The following is an 18759-nucleotide window of genomic DNA, read 5'->3' on the forward strand; positions in this document are numbered from 1 at the left end:
ATCTGTTTGTTGCAAGTTTTGTTTGATTACTGATTAAATTTCATTGCTGGTAATAGGCATGTTCAAATTTTCTATTTCTTTCTATTCCACTTTTGTTAGTTTATATGTTTCTAGGAATTTAAGTGTTTCTTCTAGGTTGTCCATTTTGTTGGCATATTGTGTTTCATAATATTCTCTTATAACTGTATTTTTGTGGTGTTGTTTGTTATTTCTTCTCTGTCATTGGTGATTTTATTTATTTGCGTACTTTCTCTCTTTTTCTTGATAAGACTGGCTAGAGGTTTACTAATTAATTTTTTCAAAGAACCAGCTCCTGGTTTCTTTGATCTGTTCTATGGGTTTTTTTTAGGTTCTATATCATTTATTTCTTTTCAAATTTTCATTAATTTCTTCTTTGTGCTGGTTTCAGGTTTTGTTTGTTGTTCTTTTTCTACCTCCTTCAGATGTCAGGTTAGGTTGTTTGAGATTTTTCTTGCTATAAACTTCTCTCTTAGAACTGCTTTTGCTTTATCCCCAAATTTTGGGACCGTTGTGTTTTTACTTTGATTTGTTTTCATGTATGTTTTAATTTCTTCTTTGATTTCCTGGTTGGCCCATTAATTGTTCAGTAGTATATTGTTTAAGTTCCACGTATTTGTGGCTTTCCAGATTTTCTCTTGTGGGCGATTTCTAGTTTCATAGCATCGTGGGCAGAAAAGATGTATGGTATGACTTAAATCCTGAATTTGTTAAGGCTTGTTTTATGGCCTATATGTTATCTATTCTGGAGAATGATCAGTTTTCCCTTGAGAAGAATGTGTATTCTGCTGTTTTAGAATGCAGTGCTCTAAATATATCTGTTAGATCCATGTGGTTCAATGTGTCATTTAAAGCCATTGTTTCCTTGTTCATTTTTCTGCTTAGATGATTTGTCCATTGATGTAAGTGGGGTATTTAAGTTCCCTATTATTATTGTGTTATTATTGATTCATTCCTTTATGTTTGTCATTAACTATTTAATATATTTGTGTGCTTCTAATGTTGAGGGTATAAATTTTTACAACTGTTATATATTCTTGTATAATTCCCTTTATTATTACATACTCTCTCTCCATCTTTGTCTCTTGTTAGTCTTTGTTTTAAAGTCTACTTTGTCTGATATAAATATTGCTACTCTGGCTTTCTTTTGATATTCTTTTGCATCATAGATGTTTTTCTATCCCCTCACTTTAGATCTGCAGATGTCTTTAGGTCTAAAATGAGTGTCTTATAGGCAGCATATAGATGGGTCTTATTTTTCATCCATTCTGACACCCTATGTCTGTTGATTGGAGCATTTAGTCTATTTACTTTCAAAGTAATTATTGATAGATATATATTTATTACCATTTTATTACTTGTTTTGTGTTTATTTCTGAAGACTTTCTCTGATTCTTTCTTGTATGTCTCCCTTTTATGGTTTGCTGATTTTTTTAGTGATATATTTGGAATTTTTCTCTTTATTCTTTGAATTTTTATTAGTTGTTTTTAATGTATGGTTACCATTCTGTTTGTATATAATCTCTTCTTCATATAACAGTCTATATTAAGTTGATGGTCATATAAGTTTGAACCCATTCTTGTCCACATGTTTTAGGTATATAGTGTCATATTTTATATCATTTTATTTTGTGGGGTATTTGACTAACTTTTTTTTACAGAAAAATATATTTTTACTACTTTTGTATCTCATACCTTCATACTGTCACTTTTGGTTTCTCCTTTCCACTCAGAGTCCACTTTAGTATTTCTTACAGGGTTGGTTTAGTGGTCATGGACTCCTTCAGTGTTTGTTTGTCTGGGACACTTTATCTCTCCTCCTGTTCTGAATGATAGCCTGGCTCGATAGAGTATTCTTGGCTGCTGATTCAGCACTTTGAATATGCCATGCCCCTCCCTTTTGGTTTGCCAAGTTTCTGATGAAAAATCCCCTGGTATCCTTATGGGGCTTCCTTTGTATGTTATGTCTTCTTTGGTCTTGCTGCTTTATAACTTTTTCTTTTTTGCTGTATTTTGGCAATTTAAATACAATATATCTTGGTGTGGGTCAGCTTTTGTTGATTTTCATAGGATTTCCCTTAGCCTCCTGAATCTGGATATCTGTTTCCTTCCCCAGATTAGGGAAGTTTTCAGCTATTATTTCTTTTAATAAATTTTCTGCCCCCTTTTCTCTGTCTTCTCCTTCTGGGACTCCTGTACTATAAATGTTATACATTTGATAGAGTCACTGTATTCCCTAAATCTATTCTCATTTTGCACAATTATTTTTTCTTGCTTTTGTGCAGCTTGGCTAGTTTTCATTACTCTGCTTTCTAGGTCATTAATTACTCCCTCTGCTTTTTCCAGCCTTCTCTTCATTCCATCAAGAATGTTTCTCAGTTCATTTATGCCTTTTATCTCTGTGTTATTCCTTATCTCTGTGTTATTTGTCTCACTCATGTCTTCCGCTGTTTCCTCAAGCCAAGTGAGTACCCTTATGATCATTGCTTTACATACTCCATCAGGCATGTTACTTATATCTGTTTCACTTAGATCACTGGCTGTAGTTTTGTCCAGTTCTTTCATATGGGATATATTACTCTGTCTTCTCATTTTGTGTAAGTCTCTGTGTCTGTTTCTCTGTGTTAGGGAAGTCAGCTATGTCTCCTGTTCTTGTGGGTCATGGCGTTATGAAGAAGAGGTCCTGTAGTGGTTTTCCCTATTTCCCAGGGTCTGGCATTTTGGGCAGTATCTTCTAGTGTGCTCCGTGTACTGTAATGTTTTTTCCTGGCCACTTTATCCTTCAGGCCAGTCATCTGCAGAGACTTTCTTTGCCTTTTGTTAGCAATGTTTGGTCCCTGGACTGAATGTGGCCCATTTTGACTAGGTGTGCTCTGGTCTGCTTGTGAAACAAGACCTTTTCAGTGCTGCCAAAACCAATACTGCAAATCTCCCAAGTGGGTGGATGCAATGTGATAAGAGGTTTAGACTAGTTTCGATTCAGAGGTCCACAGCACTGCCACTGAGGCAAGTGAAAGTGGCACTTCCAGAATTGTGGTTCTACCGGGGTATGGAGAGTGGGATTTGGTGTAAGCAAGTTAGGTAGCAAGTGTTGGCACAGCGATGTTTCCCACAGGTAGCCCTGTGCTCATGAAGAAAGGCAGTGGAGGGAAATGGCACCTGCCAGTTTCTTTGTTCTCTGAGGGTCTCTCTTTGCCGCCTCTCTGGGATGCATTCTGAAATGAGCCAATAAACTCCCCATATTGTGGCCTAGGTGCTCTTCAGATCACTGTTGCCATGCTGTTTGTCCATAGGTCTTTTTGCCTGCCTGCCTTCTCTCCAAGAGCAGCCCTAATATCCTCTAGGCTCTATTGCAGCCAAGCACATTGACCTTTACAATTCCAGGGTTTAAGCCCTGCTTCTTGTCAGAAGTCATGAAATTCAGCCCCTCTTACTTTCCAAGACGGTTTCTACAGGGATTTTATTTTCCCTTTGTGCTTCCCTGTATGTTAGTCTATCTCTCGCTTTTCTCTGTGATTGCAGCTCCCTCCCTACTGCAGTGGGGAAGATGTTTCCCTCCCAAACTGTGTCTCTGCACTTCCTACCTTCTTCGATGTGTCCTTTTCTCTACCTTTAATTGTGGAGTTTGTTCTGTCAATTTTTATGTCAATTTCTGAGGTATTAGGTGATTTGATAGTTATCTAGTTGTTTTCTGGGATGAGGTGAGCCTAGGGTCCTCCTACTCCACTGCCATCTTCTACCCTTGGTGTTTCCATTTAAATAGGATGGACAGATTGGGTCTCATTGAGCAAAAAACTCCTTTTAAGGAGGGATTATGGAGTAATGGATATGGAAATATGGAAATCGAAAAGGGTATTCCAGGCAGCGGGAAGAGCCAGTGCATGTGTTTTATTGCATTATTGAAGAAGAGTAAAGTGGTCAGCGTGACTGGAGCTGAGGGAATTAAAGCGACAGTAGCAAGAAATGAGGTTAGAGGGGTCTGAAGAGAGTACAGATCAGTAGGGCCTTGCAGGATTACATGTAAGATGTGTTGGGGAAGGACTTTGGGTGCCAGGGGAATGCTCTTTGATAAGATGCTTGACTCCCTGGATAAAGATGTGAAAAGACATTTAAAGGGGGTATCTGTGAATTTGAGATTACTATGAATTGTTTCAAGTCAGTAATTCAGTCCTAGTATTGTAGATCTTGATTATACTAACTGAAAAGTTGGTATGTTGACTGAAAGTTAGCATGCACTTGTAACCAGATAGATTTGTGGGCCTTGGACAGATTACTTAGCCTCTTTCAAGCTTCAGTTTCATCATTTGTAAAATGAAAAGTTTTGACCAGATTATCTTAAATTCTGTCCAACTTTAATAGTCTCTAATGCCATACTATGTGATTAAATATAGAAAAAAAATTTAATAAAAAAAGTGAGAGTAGAAAATAAAACTCAAATTTCTTCCCATAAGAGAAGGTGGAAATATTACTAGTAATACTTTTTTTCTTGTTTCTGTACCCCATGATCAAACTGTCAACATACATTCAATTGAGATATATATTTAAAGCATTCTAGACATATTTAAACCTTAAGTTAGATAATTTGACTAAATTAAATCATATTTCACCTAATTTACATTCTCACTTTGAAGATACAGATGTGCATTTAATTTTGAGTTTATAACCCCAAAGAATGGAAAAAGAAGAAAAGTAGCAATTGCTTGAAGAATTGTCTAATATACTTACTAATAAGACAGGTGGACAGGTACATATCTGGAATGTGGCAGGGTAGTTGAGGTACTTTTGAGATGACATTTCTCACTCTGATTTTATATTACAGGCAATCCTGAAACTTGCCATGGGGCATAAAAGTTTTCTTTAACCCAGAAGGAAAATTAAAGAGAAAATGCCACGTAAAGATAGTCCTGCTGTGGATTGATCTCTCTTAAAATGGCTTCAGTTCCCCCTTCTTTTTTCTCCTAGGCAATAAAGATTGATTGAGGTTTGTGTTAGCAGATGTGATGAAGACCTCATACAGAAATGTAGATGTGTAGTGTCCCTGAGGGAATCAATGAATTAAAAGTAGAAAAAAAAACTATACATATAATAGTGTATTTGTCCTAGTTGATCCAGAGAAAGATGATCCTTAAAAGCATTTGGTTGGTGGTATTTGAAGAACAATTTCAAGAGATCCTGAGACCAAATAATTCTCACTTAGTTAGAACTCATAATGAATTCTCCTTACTAGTGAGATGACCACAGATTCCTTTTTTTTTATTTTTTATTTTTTTTTATTTTTTAATATATGAAATTTACTGTCAAATTGGTTTCCATACAACACCCAGTGCTCATCCCAAAAGGTGCCCTCCTCAATACCCATCACCCACTCTGCCCTCCCTCCCACCCCCCATCAACCCTCAGTTTGTTCTCAGTTTTTAACAGTCTCTTATGCTTTGGCTCTCTCCCACTCTAACCTCTTTTTTTTTTTTTTTTCCTTCCCCTCCCCCATGGGTTTCTGTTACGTTTCTCAGGATCCACATAAGAGTGAAACCATATGGTATCTGTCTTTCTCTGTATGGCTTATTTCACTTAGCATAACACTCTCCAGTTCCATCCATGTTGCTACAAAAGGCCATATTTCATTTTTTCTCATTGCCACGTAGTATTCCATTGTGTATATAAACCACAATTTCTTTATCCATTCATCAGTTGATGGACATTTAGGCTCTTTCCATAATTTGGCTATTGTTGAGAGTGCTGCTATAAACATTGGGGTACAAGTGCCCCTATGCATCAGTACTCCTGTATCCCTTGGATAAATTCCTAGCAGTGCTATTGCTGGGTCATAGGGTAGGTCTATTTTTAATTTTCTGAGGAACCTCCACACCACTTTCCAGAGCGGCTGCACCAATTTGCATTCCCACCAACAGTGCAAGAGGGTTCCTGTTTCTCCACATCCTCTCCAGCATCTATAGTCTCCTGATTTCTTCATTTTGGCCACTCTGACTGGTGTGAGGTGGTATCTGAGTGTGGTTTTGATTTGTATTTCCCTGATAAGGAGCGACGTTGAACATCTTTTCATGTGCCTGTTGGCCATCCGGATGTCTTCTTTAGAGAAGTGTCTATTCATGTTTTCTGCCCATTTCTTCACTGGGTTATTTGTTTTTCGGGTGTGGAGTTTGATGAGCTCTTTATAGATTTTGGATACTAGCCCTTTGTCCGATGTGTCATTTGCAAATATCTTTTCCCATTCCGTTGGTTGCCTTTTAGTTTTGTTGGTTGTTTCCTTTGCTGTGCAGAAGCTTTTTATCTTCATAAGGTCCCAGTAATTCACTTTTGCTTTTAATTCCCTTGCCTTTGGGGATGTGCCGAGTAAGAGATTGCTACGGCTGAGGTCAGAGAGGTCTTTTCCTGCTTTCTCCTCTAAGGTTTTGATGGTTTCCTGTCTCACATTCAGGTCCTTTATCCATTTTGAGTTTCTTTTTGTGAATGGTGTGAGAAAGTGGTCTAGTTTCAACCTTCTGCATGTTGCTGTCCAGTTCTCCCAGCACCATTTGTTAAAGAGACTGTCTTTTTTCCATTGGATGTTCTTTCCTGCTTTGTCAAAGATGAGTTGGCCATACGTTTGTGGGTCTAGTTCTGGGGTTTCTATTCTATTCCATTGGTCTATGTGTCTGTTTTTATGCCAATACCATGCTGTCTTGATGATGACAGCTTTGTAGTAGAGGCTAAAGTCTGGGATTGTGATGCCTCCTGCTTTGGTCTTCTTCTTCAAAATTACTTTGGCTATTCGGGGCCTTTTGACCACAGATTCCTTAGTAAAAAGGAATGTGAGCATGCACAACCAAGTTGATGCATATCATTTAGCTTCTGTTATAAGAACTAAATGTACAGGGTGTGGCAGAAAGATTAATTTCAATTCCTAATAACAATTAAAAAATCTTTTTCCTTCCTAATCATAATTTTAATTAGCATTTCAACATATTTATGATATAATAATAACTGCCCTTCATGCTGATCATATGTTATTGTAAGATCTTGAATTATTTTCTAAATCATGGAAGATTACTAAGTTATTAAATATTACTTTGCTTTAATGTAATATTGCTTTATTACTTTAGTATTGCTGCACTCTAGTTCTCCAAATAGTGGTGCCCATTTTATTGTTTGGTAGTTTGTATTAACCACTGTATTAATTAGGATACACCATTTTCATTGCTTTTCAGCATTAGAAGTAGAAAATCCCATGCAAAAAACAAGTGTTGGAGTTTTTTAGAAATGAGTATATATTAACAGAATCAGTGAATTCAATTTTATCTAGAATATTTATAAAGATGCCTTTTAAATATCAGAGTAACTGAGTTCTACACTCAGCTATTTGATTACTATTAAGTGTGACATTTCTCCTTTTTTTTAAATTTATTTATTTATTTTTTTATTTTTTTTATTTTTTAAATTGTTGGTTCTTTTATGTGATTTTAAGTTCAATTATATACCATGGGCTTTTACCATCTTTTTTTTTTTATTTTTTTTTATTTTTTTATTTTTTTATTTTTTAATATATGAAATTTACTGTCAAATTGGTTTCCATACAACACCCAGTGCTCATCCCAAAAGGTGCCCTCCTCAATACCCATCACCCACCCTGCCCTCCCTCCCACCCCCCATCAACCCTCATTTTGTTCTCAGTTTTTAACAGTCTCTTATGCTTTGGCTCTCTCCCACTCTAACCTCTTTTTTTTTTTTTTTTTTTTTTCCTTCCCCTCCCCCATGGGTTTCTGTTATGTTTCTCAGGATCCACATAAGAGTGAAACCATATGGTATCTGTCTTTCTCTGTATGGCTTATTTCACTTAGCATCACACTCTCCAGTTCCATCCATGTTGCTACAAAAGGCCATATTTCATTTTTTCTCATTGCCACGTAGTATTCCATTGTGTATATAAACCACAATTTCTTTATCCATTCATCAGTTGATGGACATTTAGGCTCTTTCCATAATTTGGCTATTGTTGAGAGTGCCGCTATAAACATTGGGGTACAGGTGCCCCTATGCATCAGTACTCCTGTATCCCTTGGATAAATTCCTAGCAGTGCTATTGCTGGGTCATAGGGTAGGTCTATTTTTAATTTTCTGAGGAACCTCCACACTGTTTTCCAGAGCGGCTGCACCAATTTGCATTCCCACCAACAGTGCAAGAGGGTTCCTGTTTCTCCACATCCTCTCCAGCATCTATAGTCTCCTGATTTCTTCATTTTGGCCACTCTGACTGGCGTGAGGTGGTATCTGAGTGTGGTTTTGATTTGTATTTCCCTGATAAGGAGCGACGTTGAACATCTTTTCATGTGCCTGTTGGCCATCCGGATGTCTTCTTTAGAGAAGTGTCTATTCATGTTTTCTGCCCATTTCTTCACTGGGTTATTTGTTTTTCGGGTGTGGAGTTTGATGAGCTCTTTATAGATTTTGGATACTAGCCCTTTGTCCGATGTGTCATTTGCAAATATCTTTTCCCATTCCATTGGTTGCCTTTTAGTTTTGTTGGTTGTTTCCTTTGCTGTGCAAAACATTTTAAATTCTAAAACTTTGAACAAACTTGAAAGGGGTTATGATTTTGCTATATCTTTTCTCATGTTTGAGCACTATGGTAATGGTATCTGATCCAAATCTGACTTTGGGATCTTAAGTCAAATCAACTTTAAAAGACATAAGTATCCCCCCTACAAATCTTCATTTTTAATCCTTAAAATTTTTTTTCTCCTTTTGTAAAGAATGTATATAGTTATATATTTAAACTTGCTAATTCTTTTCGATTAGTTATAGTTCATAAGATAAATGGGCATCATTCAATTATTTGTTTGATCTATGAATTTCTCTTATCTGACAGGTATTTTTTTCCTTTTGATTTTAATAGAACATTCAAATAAAAACTTTGGCAGATGATGTGGTAAGGTGGTTTTAGCAGCATGTTGTTATGTTACTTATGCATGTTGCCTTTTTACTAAAGTGGGTGGACATTAAAGCATTGATGTATGTAAGATATAAAATGTCTAGATGTTTACAAATTATAGTAAAATGGAAGATTCGTCAATAGAATGACTTTTCTTTTTTTGAAAAATCAGTATAAAGAATTATGAGAACTCAACAAGATTTTGATATCCTTAAACATACCTTAACCAAAATTTTAAAATCTCTATGTAAATCTAACCTGGAAAACACCTATTTTTTCCTTTTTGATAGCCAAGTAAATTTTGAGTAAGTAAAAGATTAATATTAATATTAGGGGAAATTAATTTAATATAGAAAGCTAAGTTTATTACTTTAGCTAGATATGTGCTATTAAATTTAAAATCCACAAATATTTTGAGCTGAGGCTATCATAGTAAAACTTATTAAAATTTATGGGCATAACATTTAAATGTGCTCTTTCATAGCTAAACTTTAAAAAAATGATATTTTAAGCAGTGCCATTTTTTTCTTTGTGAAATTACAAATAATGTACAATATTTTTTGTGATTTAAGGAGGTAAAAGTATGTGGCTTATATTCATTTTCTTATCAAGATATAGCTGAAAGCAAAAGCCAATTTTCTAGATAGAAATGAAAGGCATAGTGGAATATCAAATATATATGTAAATAATGCTACTCAGTAAAAAGCTAGCACTGCAAAAGTGACAATGAAGAGACAGGAACAAAGATATTTTGATTTAATGCTCGATTGCATATTTAAATGCTTTTATGTCCACCATATTTTTTAGTGAAATTAGGCTGTTGGATATGTACTCAAACTTATTTGGGATTACTTAATATTTTTTCTTGAGTTGTTTGAAGATATAATACATATCTAAACCAATTTAATTTTCCTTAAATAGTTAAAAGAAAAATTGAATTAGTTCAAGATGATGTGAAGAAATGAATCTTAATGTGAACACTGGGATAGGGACCAGGGACTTATAAATTTATCAAGTTACTTTTTTTCTGAAATGAGAAAGTTGGTCTAGATGATTTTTCAAGTTTCTTCCCAATTCTAAAACACTATGATTTATATAATCTCTTTGCAAGCAACCATATTCTAAAATCATTTTTGTAATCCTAAATAAGTTGCATAAAACTGGTCATATTTCTTTAAAAGTACATTTAATTTTAAGAAAGTGTTCTTTGAATCAAAATAAGTATGTTCTTTTAATGGGGGGGTCAGTGGAAATTTACATAAGTTGGGGTAATAACTTCTGTGATGCTTTTTGTGTTTTTGAAATAATTTATAAGGACTCAGTAACATGACAGTGAAGATGCACTGTCCTCACATCTAACATGTCTGCTTGTTTAACATAAGTTTATGGTATGCATGTGCTTCCTAACAGAAACCAGAATAAAACTGAGTTGCATTCAGTTTTATGGACCTTACTAATTTTTGATGTCTGATATTTTGTGGTTTAAAACAGATTGGGCTCTTTGTATGTACCTGGAGTCATTAACACACTTTACATGAAATAGCAAGCTGATTATTAGAGATTGTGCTAATTATTAGAGATTATACATGGAATCAATGGTACAGAATTAATATCCGTAAAACATCAAGTTCTTTATGATAGTATTTGTAGGAATAAGACATTTTTATTTATGTTAACATTTCCATTAAATTGAAAAGGTAATGTCTTGTTAATCCTCAATTTTTAGGGAAAAAAAGTAAGGGAAATAATAGTAACAAGAATAAAAAATAGCAGTTAAGTACACTAAACATATGAACTTATTTGAATCTCATAATAACCCTGTGCAGTGTAGGTAATATTATTTATTTAAAATCTATTAACTTGTTATCTGTATTTTAGAGATGAGAAAACAGAGAAAGAGCATGTAATTTGCACAGGGTTCCTCAGCTAATAAATGACAGATTCAAACCCAGGCAGTCTGGCTTCAGAGTCTTTGTTATTAACCATTATACTTGACCACTATGCTGGCAAGGTATCTGTAGATACTTGTCATAGTTTTTGGCACTTTGAAGAGAAAAACATTACTGTAATTTCCCACCTGAGAAGTGAATATTGGGGCTCTTTTTTATTCCTTTCTTTATTTCTCATAATTCAAAAGTTGCCACTATTGTCCCTCAAACAACTACATAACTTTGATGCAAGACTTTTATTTACCTATTTACAGTGTAAAGTGGAAATGATGAGGTACTAAGGTTTACCTTGGAGGACTACTTTTCACACCTCAGACTTCTGAGATTGAATTAAAAGGTTTCAAAATTGTGCAATCTCTAACTAGAAATTCTTGCTTAAAATAAGTTTGTCAAAAGACAATATTATACTAAGTGCTATTTTGATGTTTCAGTACTTCATATTTATGATTCTGGATTTCTTTCTTAGAGTTTCTTATTTTTTTTTTCTTTTTGTAGCGTGACCGAATTACAAGTTTTAGAAAATCTACTGTCAAAAAAGAAAAACCTTTTATTCAGCATCCTATTGATTCTCAAGTTGCAATGAGTGAGTTTCCAGCAGCTCAGCCATTGTATGATGAACGATCGTTGAATTTGTCAGAAAAGGAAGTACTGGATCTTTTTGAAAAAATGATGGTAAGTTTGTACCTTACTTTTGTTGTAATTTTAAAATGTGTGTGCCCAGAGGATTACAGGTTTTTAAGTATGTGTGTTTGTATGGATTGTATTTATATCATGTAAAGGAGAGTCCAGAAACTTGTTGATACAACAGAACTATTTTCAGAAGTATGCTTTTTAAAAATTTTTAAATGTTTATTTTTGAGAGTGAGAGCGAGAGAGAGGGAGGAGGGGCAGAGATAGAGGGAGACACAGAATCCGAAGCAGGCTCCAGGTTCTGAGCTGTCAACACGGAGCCCAACGTGGGACTCAAACTCACAGACCACAGGATCATGACCTGAGCTGAAGTCAGATGCCTAGCCAACTGACTAGTTGGCGCCCCTTCAGAAGTATGTTTTTTGACTTGAGTTAAAATATCCTTACCTGACTATCACTTCCTCTATGATCTCTGGAAAGCAAGGGCTGTCTTATTTGTGTCCTCAAGTATTTTGTGGTCTCTGGCACATTGAATCAGTTTTTCAATTAACTAATTTGTGTTTCTGTTTTTGGTGAAGAAAAACAGACCAAAGTTCACTTTCTGGAAAACAGCACAAGGTATCTTGTTGTTTATATGGAATAGAGTTAGGAAGACAGTAAAACAAACAGACCAGCAAAGAAAAAAACAGTAGAGGGGAAAGAATGCCTGGAAGGAGAAGGAGAAGAAAAAGGAAGTAGGAGGACTCTAGGCTCAGCTCATTTCAGGAACACAACTAGATAACTACCAAATTATTCTAAATACCTCAGAAATTGACCTGAAGACTGACAGAACAAACTCCACAACTAAAGAGAGAAAAGAGGCCACATGGAGGAAGGTAGGAAGTGCATGCAAAGATATGGTTTAAGGGACAAACAGATAGATCACAGCTGCTGAGTAGGGGATGGAGCCATGGTCAAGTAGAAGGGAGAAAGAGAGAGAATGAGAGAGAGAGAGAGGGAGTGATGGAGAGAGACAGAGAGAGAGAGAGAGAGAGAGAGAGAGAGAGAGAGAGAGAGATGCACACAGGGTAGTGCACAAGGAGAACATTTCCCCAAATCCATTGACTTAGAAAATTTGATGGGCTGAATTTCCTGAGTTCTTGCAACCAGCAAGGCTTAAAGCCTGGAGTTTTAAAGGTCAACAGGTTTGGCTGGGATAGAGCCCTGAGGGCATTGCCCTGTGCCTTGAGAGAAGGCAGGCAAACAACCTAGGGACAGATGTCATTGAAACACCTGGGGCACACATGGGGAGATTTTTTGCTGTTCTCTGAGCTTGCCCCTGCGAGGCAGTGTTCACAGAGACACCTCTCTAGGAACAAAAGAGTAGGGACATAATTGGCTTTTCTCTCCTACAGAAGAAGAGACTTAGACAAAATGCAAAGACAAAGGAGTATATCCCAAATGAAAGAATAGGATAAGGCCTCAGCCAGAAATCTAAGCAAAACAGATATAAGTAACATGCCTGATAGAGTATTAAAAGCAACGTTCATAAGGATACTCACTGGGACTGAAAAAAGAAGACATTAGTGACAGCCTAACTACAGAGATAAAAGAATTAAAAAAGAATCACAAATGAAGAGTGCAATAAACAAGATTAGAAATATCTGATGCAATGAACAGCAGGCTGGAAGAAGTAGAGGAACTAATTAATGACCTAGAAGACAAAGTAATGGAAAGTAATGAAGCTGAGCAAAGGAGACAAAGAATTATGCAAAATAAGAATAGACTTAGGGAATTCAATAACCATCAAATGGAATAACTTTTATATTATAGATTTTCAAGAAGAAGAGAGAGATAAGGGGGCAGAAGATTTATTTGAAGAAATAATAGCTGAAAACTTTCCTAATCTGGGATGGAAATAGACATCCAGTTCCAGGAAGTACAGAGAACTCCCATCAAAATCAACAAAAGCAGGCCAACACCAAGACATAGTGTATTTAAATTGGTAAAATATAGTCATAAAGAAAAGATCTTAAAAGCAGCAAGACAAAAGAAGTCCTTAACTTACAAGGGAAGACCCTTAAGGCTAGCGGCTGATTTCCCAACAGAAACTTGGTAAGCCAGAAGGGAGTGGCATACTATATTCAACTTGCTGAATGGGAAAAATCTGCAGCCAAGAATATTCTGTCAAGCAAGGCTAATGTTCAGGATAGAAGGCAAGGTAAAGAGTTTTCCAGACAAAAACTAACGGTGTTCGTGACCACTAAACCAGCCCTGCAAGAAATATTAAAGGGGACTCTTTGAGTGCAAAGGAGAGACCAAAAGTGACAGAATAAAGGCAAGAAATAGTAAAGCAGTAAAAATGAATATTTTTTGTAAAAATCAGTTCAGGAACTCATACACACAGGAAGGAAAATATAGTAACATATACCTAAATTGTGGGGAGAAAAGGAGGAAAGAATAGGTTCAAATTTGAATGAACATCAACTTAATATAGAGTGCTATTTGCAGAGAAATTATATACAAACTGAATGGTAACCATTTATCAAAAACCATTAATAAACATGCAATGAATAAAGAGAAAAAATCCTAATATATCACTAAAGAAAATCTGCAAACCATGAATGTGAGAAAGACAAGAAAAGATCAGAAAAAATCTACAGAAACTATCACAAAAGAGGTAATAAAAATGACAATAAATATGTATCTATCAATAATACTTTGAATGTAGATGGATTGAATGCTCCAAAAGACATAGAATGATAGAATGGATTAAAAAAACACACAAGTCCATCTATATGCTGCCTACACGACACTCATTTTAGACATACAGACAAATGTAGATTGAAAGTGAGGGGATATAAAAACATCTATCATCCAAATTGATTTCCAAAGAAAGAGTAGCAATACTTATATTGTACAAAATAGACTTTTAAACAAAAAGTATAACAAAAGGTACTGAAAGGCACTATATAATAATAAAGGGTACAATCCAAAAAGAAGATATCACAATTTAAGTATTTATGAAACCAACATGGGCACATCCAAATGTATAAAATAATAACAAATATAAAGGAACTCATTGATAATAATACAAAAATCATAGGGGACTTTAACACCCCACTTACATCAGTGGACAGATCATCTAAAGAAAATCAATAAGGAAACAATGACTTTGAATGACACACTGGACTAGATGGACGTAACACATATATTCAGAATATTCCATTCTTAAATAGCAAAAAACACATTCTTTTCAAGTGCACATGGAACATTCTTTGGAACAGATTACATGTTTGGTAACAAAACACGGCTCAGCAAATACAAAATTTTGAAGTCATACCATGCACCTTTTCTGACCACAATGCTATGAAACTAGGAAAAACAAAAAAAAAAGAGGTTAGAGTGGGAGAGAGCCAAAGCATAAGAGACTCTTAAAAACTGAGAACAAACTGAGGGTTGATGGGGGGTGGGAGGGAGGGGTGGGTGGGTGATGGGTATTGAGGAGGGCACCTTTTGGGATGAGCACTGGGTGTTGTATGGAAACCAATTTGACAATAAATTTCATATATTGAAAAAAAAAAGCAAAAAAAAAAAATAAACTAGAAGTCACCAATAAGAAAAAATAGGGAAAGAAAACAAATACATGGGGGTTAAACAACATGCTACTAAATAATGAATGGGTCAATCAGGAAATCAAATAAGTAATAAAAAAAAATACATGGAAAGAAATGAAAATAATGCATGGAAACAAATGAAAATAAGAACAGTCCAAAGCTTTGAGATGCAGCAAATGTGGTCGTATGAGGGATGTATATAGCAATACAGGCCTACCTCAAAAAGCAAGAAAAAATTCAGACAACCTAACCTTACACTAAAGGAGCTAGAAAGAACAACAAAAGAAGCCTAAAGCCAGCAGAATTAAGGAAATGATAAAGATCAGAGCAGAAATTAATGATATAGAAAGTTAAAAAAAAAACAATAGAACAGATCAATGAATCCAGGACCTAGTTCTTTGAAAAAAAATTAATAAAATTGATAAACCTCTAGCCAAACATACCAAAGATTAAAGATAAATGACTCAAATAATAAAATCACAAAGGGGATAAGAGAAATAACAGCTAACACCACAGAAATGCAATTATAAGAGAATGTTATGAGAAACTATTTGCCCTCAAATTGGACAATCTGGAAAAATGGATCAATTCCTAGAAACATATAAACTACCGAAACTAAAATAAGAAGAAATAGAAAACTTAAACAGGCCAATAATCAGCAAAGAAATTGAATCAGGAATCAAAAATCTCCCAGGACACAGCAGTCCAGGACCAGATGACTTCATGGGCAAATTCTACCAGACATTTAAGAAGAGTTAATACCTGTTCTTCTCAAACAAAAGCAGACCAGCACCAAGACATATTGTATTTAAATTGGCAAAATATAAAGAAAAAAATCTTAAAAGCAAGACAAAATAAGATAAAAATAGAAAGGGAAGGAAAACTTCTAAATTCATTCTGTGAGGTGAGCATTACCCTGATTCAAAAACTAGATAAAGACACCACACACACACACACACACACGCACACACACACAAAAAAAAAAAGAGAGAGAAAGAGAGAGAGAGAGAGAAACTGCACGGCCAATATCCCTTATGAACACAGATGCAATAATTCTCAATAAAATATTAGCAAACCAAATCCAACAGTACATTAAAAGAAACATTCCTCAAGAGGCATTTATTTCCTGGGCTGCAAGGGTGGCTCAATATTTGCAAATCAATTACAGTGATACACCACATTAATAAAAAAATGTATAAGAAACATATGGTCCTTCAAAGAGATGCAGAAAAAGCATTTGACAAAAGTACAACATCCATTCATGATAAAAACACTTAACAAAGTAGGTTTAGAGGGAAAATACCTGAGCATAATAAAGCCCATGTATAAAAAACCCACAGGTGATATAATCCTAAATGGGGAGAAAATTAATGTTTTCCTCTACAGTCATGACAGGATGTCCATTCTCACCACTTTTATTCAACATAGTACTGAAAGTCCTAGGCACAGAAATCAGAAAACTAACAGTTGTACATAGAGTATATACAAACTGGTAAGGAAGAATATGGAACCACAAAAGACCCAGAATAATCAAGGCAACCTTGACAAAGAAAAGGAAAGCTGATGGCATCAAAATCCTGGACTTCACATTGTATTTCAAAGCTGTAGTAATTCCAACAGTGTACAGACACAAAAAAAAGAGACACATAGATCAAAGAAGAGGATAGAAAACCCAGAAATGAACCCACAACTATATGGTCAATTAATCTTGACAAAGCAGGAAAGAATATCCAGTGGGAAAAAGACCATTTCATCAACAAATGGTATTTGGAAAATTGGACAGCAACATGCAAAAGAAAGAAACTGGAACTCTTTCTTTTTTTTTTAAATTACTAAAAAAAATTTTTCTTAATATTTGTTTATTTTTGAGACAGAGAGACACAGAGCATGAGCATGGGAGGGGCAGAGAGAGAGGGAGACACAGAATCTGAAGCAGGGTCCAGGCTCTGAGCTATTAGCACAGAGCCTGATGTGGGGCTTGAACTCATGAACTGTGAGATTATGACCTGAGCTGAAGTTGGACACTTAACCGACTGAGTCACCCAGTCGCCCCAAACTGGAACTCTATTACCATACATAAAAATAAATTAAAAGTAGATTAAAGACCTAAGTATAAGACCCAAAATCATAAAAATCATAGAAGAGAACATAGGCAGTAACTTTGACATCAGCCATAGCAAATTCTTTCTAGATATATCTCCTGAGGCAAGGGAAACAAAAATAAAAAATAAACTTTTGGGACTACATGGAAAAGCTTCTGCACAGCAAAGGAAACAATCAAGAAAACTAAAAGGCAGCCTATGGAATTGGAGAAGATATTTATAAATGAGTTAGCTGATAAAGGGTTACTATCCACAGTATATGAAGAATTTAGAAAACTCATCACCCAAAAGACTAATAATCCAATTTAAAAAATGGATAGAAGAAATGAATAATTTTCCATGAAGATATCCACATGGCCAACAGACACATGAAAAGATGCTCAACATCACTGATCATCAGGGATTTGCAAATCAAAACTACATTGAAATATCACCTCACACCTGTTAGATGGCTAAAATTAACAGCAGAAGAAACAGCAGTTGGAGAGGATGTAGAGAATATGAAACCCCTCTACACTTTTGGTGGGAAAGCAAAATGATGCAGTCGTTGTGGAAAAGTATGAAGGTCCCTCAGAAAGTTAAAAATAGAAGTTCTCAAGTGACTAGGAAGATGGTGGCATAGGAGGACTCTGGACTCACCTCGTCCTGCTGATCACTTAGATTCCACCCACATCTGCCTAAATAACCCAGAACAGCACCAGAAGACTAGCACAATGGACTCTCCAGAGCCAAGCGTGGACAAGAGGATCACGGAAGAGGGTAGGAAGGACAGAGAGGCAGTGCATGCTACACGGACTGGCAGAAAGGAGCTGGGAGGTGGAGGGGCAGCCTGCCGGGCAAGGCAGAGCCCCTGAAGTCTGGCTTGCAAAAGCGGAGGGGCCGGACTCCATGAGTTTGACAACCAGAGGGACTTAACATCTGGAATGTTAAAACTCAACAGCTCTACTCCTGGAGAACAGGGAGGGCGAGAGGATGCCGGAGGGAGAGTTGTTGAGCCCTGGAAGGACAGAGGTCTGTGGGGGAACAAAGGCACTGGCAAGCGCCATCTCCCTCTCCCATCTCCCGGCCAAAATTCCAAAGGGAACGAGTTCCGGTCATCGAACTTGCATGCACCGCACAAACGCCCAACACTGTGCTTCTGTGGATCCATCCCTCCAACGGGTCCGCCTATGTCCTGGTGTTACAGGGCCCCTCCTGCAGGGGACCACTGACAGCAAAGCTAGATAAGTCTGCCCCACCTGCCCCTGTGAACCTTGCATATCCAACCAGGCTAATTTGCCCTTGGCCATATCCCATAGAAGCAGCACCACAAGTCTGGCAGTGTGCAAGTAGCCCAGACAGGGGCCACACCACTCCACAGTGAGTCCTGCCCCTGGGAGAGGTACACACCAGACTGACTGTGGTGCCAGCAGTGGGCTGTGGGCAGACAGAGGGTCTGACTGTGGCCCTGCCCACCAAAACAAGTTACTCCAGACAGCACATAGGAAGTGCCCTGAAGTTTGGAGCCACCACAGAGACTACCCAAAAGGAGAGGTCAG

At 36.3% G+C, this 18759-nt stretch overlaps 1 protein-coding gene across 4 annotated transcripts in view; it reads left to right on the forward strand.

Moving 5' to 3' along the window:
- DIAPH2 (diaphanous related formin 2) overlaps positions 1-18759 on the forward strand; it is a 982724-nt gene that overhangs the window by 50010 nt on the left and 913955 nt on the right. For 3 of the 4 annotated variants that reach the window (XM_042974379.1, XM_042974380.1, XM_042974382.1), the window contains exons 2-3: positions 8909-8941; positions 11389-11565. In XM_042974379.1, coding sequence (XP_042830313.1) covers positions 8909-8941; positions 11389-11565 — 210 coding nt within the window. The remainder of the gene's footprint in view (positions 1-8908; positions 8942-11388; positions 11566-18759) is intronic. The other variant, XM_042974381.1, reaches the window with a different exon arrangement.

This window comes from Panthera tigris, chromosome X (genome assembly GCF_018350195.1).
Source record: "Panthera tigris isolate Pti1 chromosome X, P.tigris_Pti1_mat1.1, whole genome shotgun sequence".
Classification (NCBI taxonomy): domain Eukaryota; kingdom Metazoa; phylum Chordata; class Mammalia; order Carnivora; family Felidae; genus Panthera; species Panthera tigris.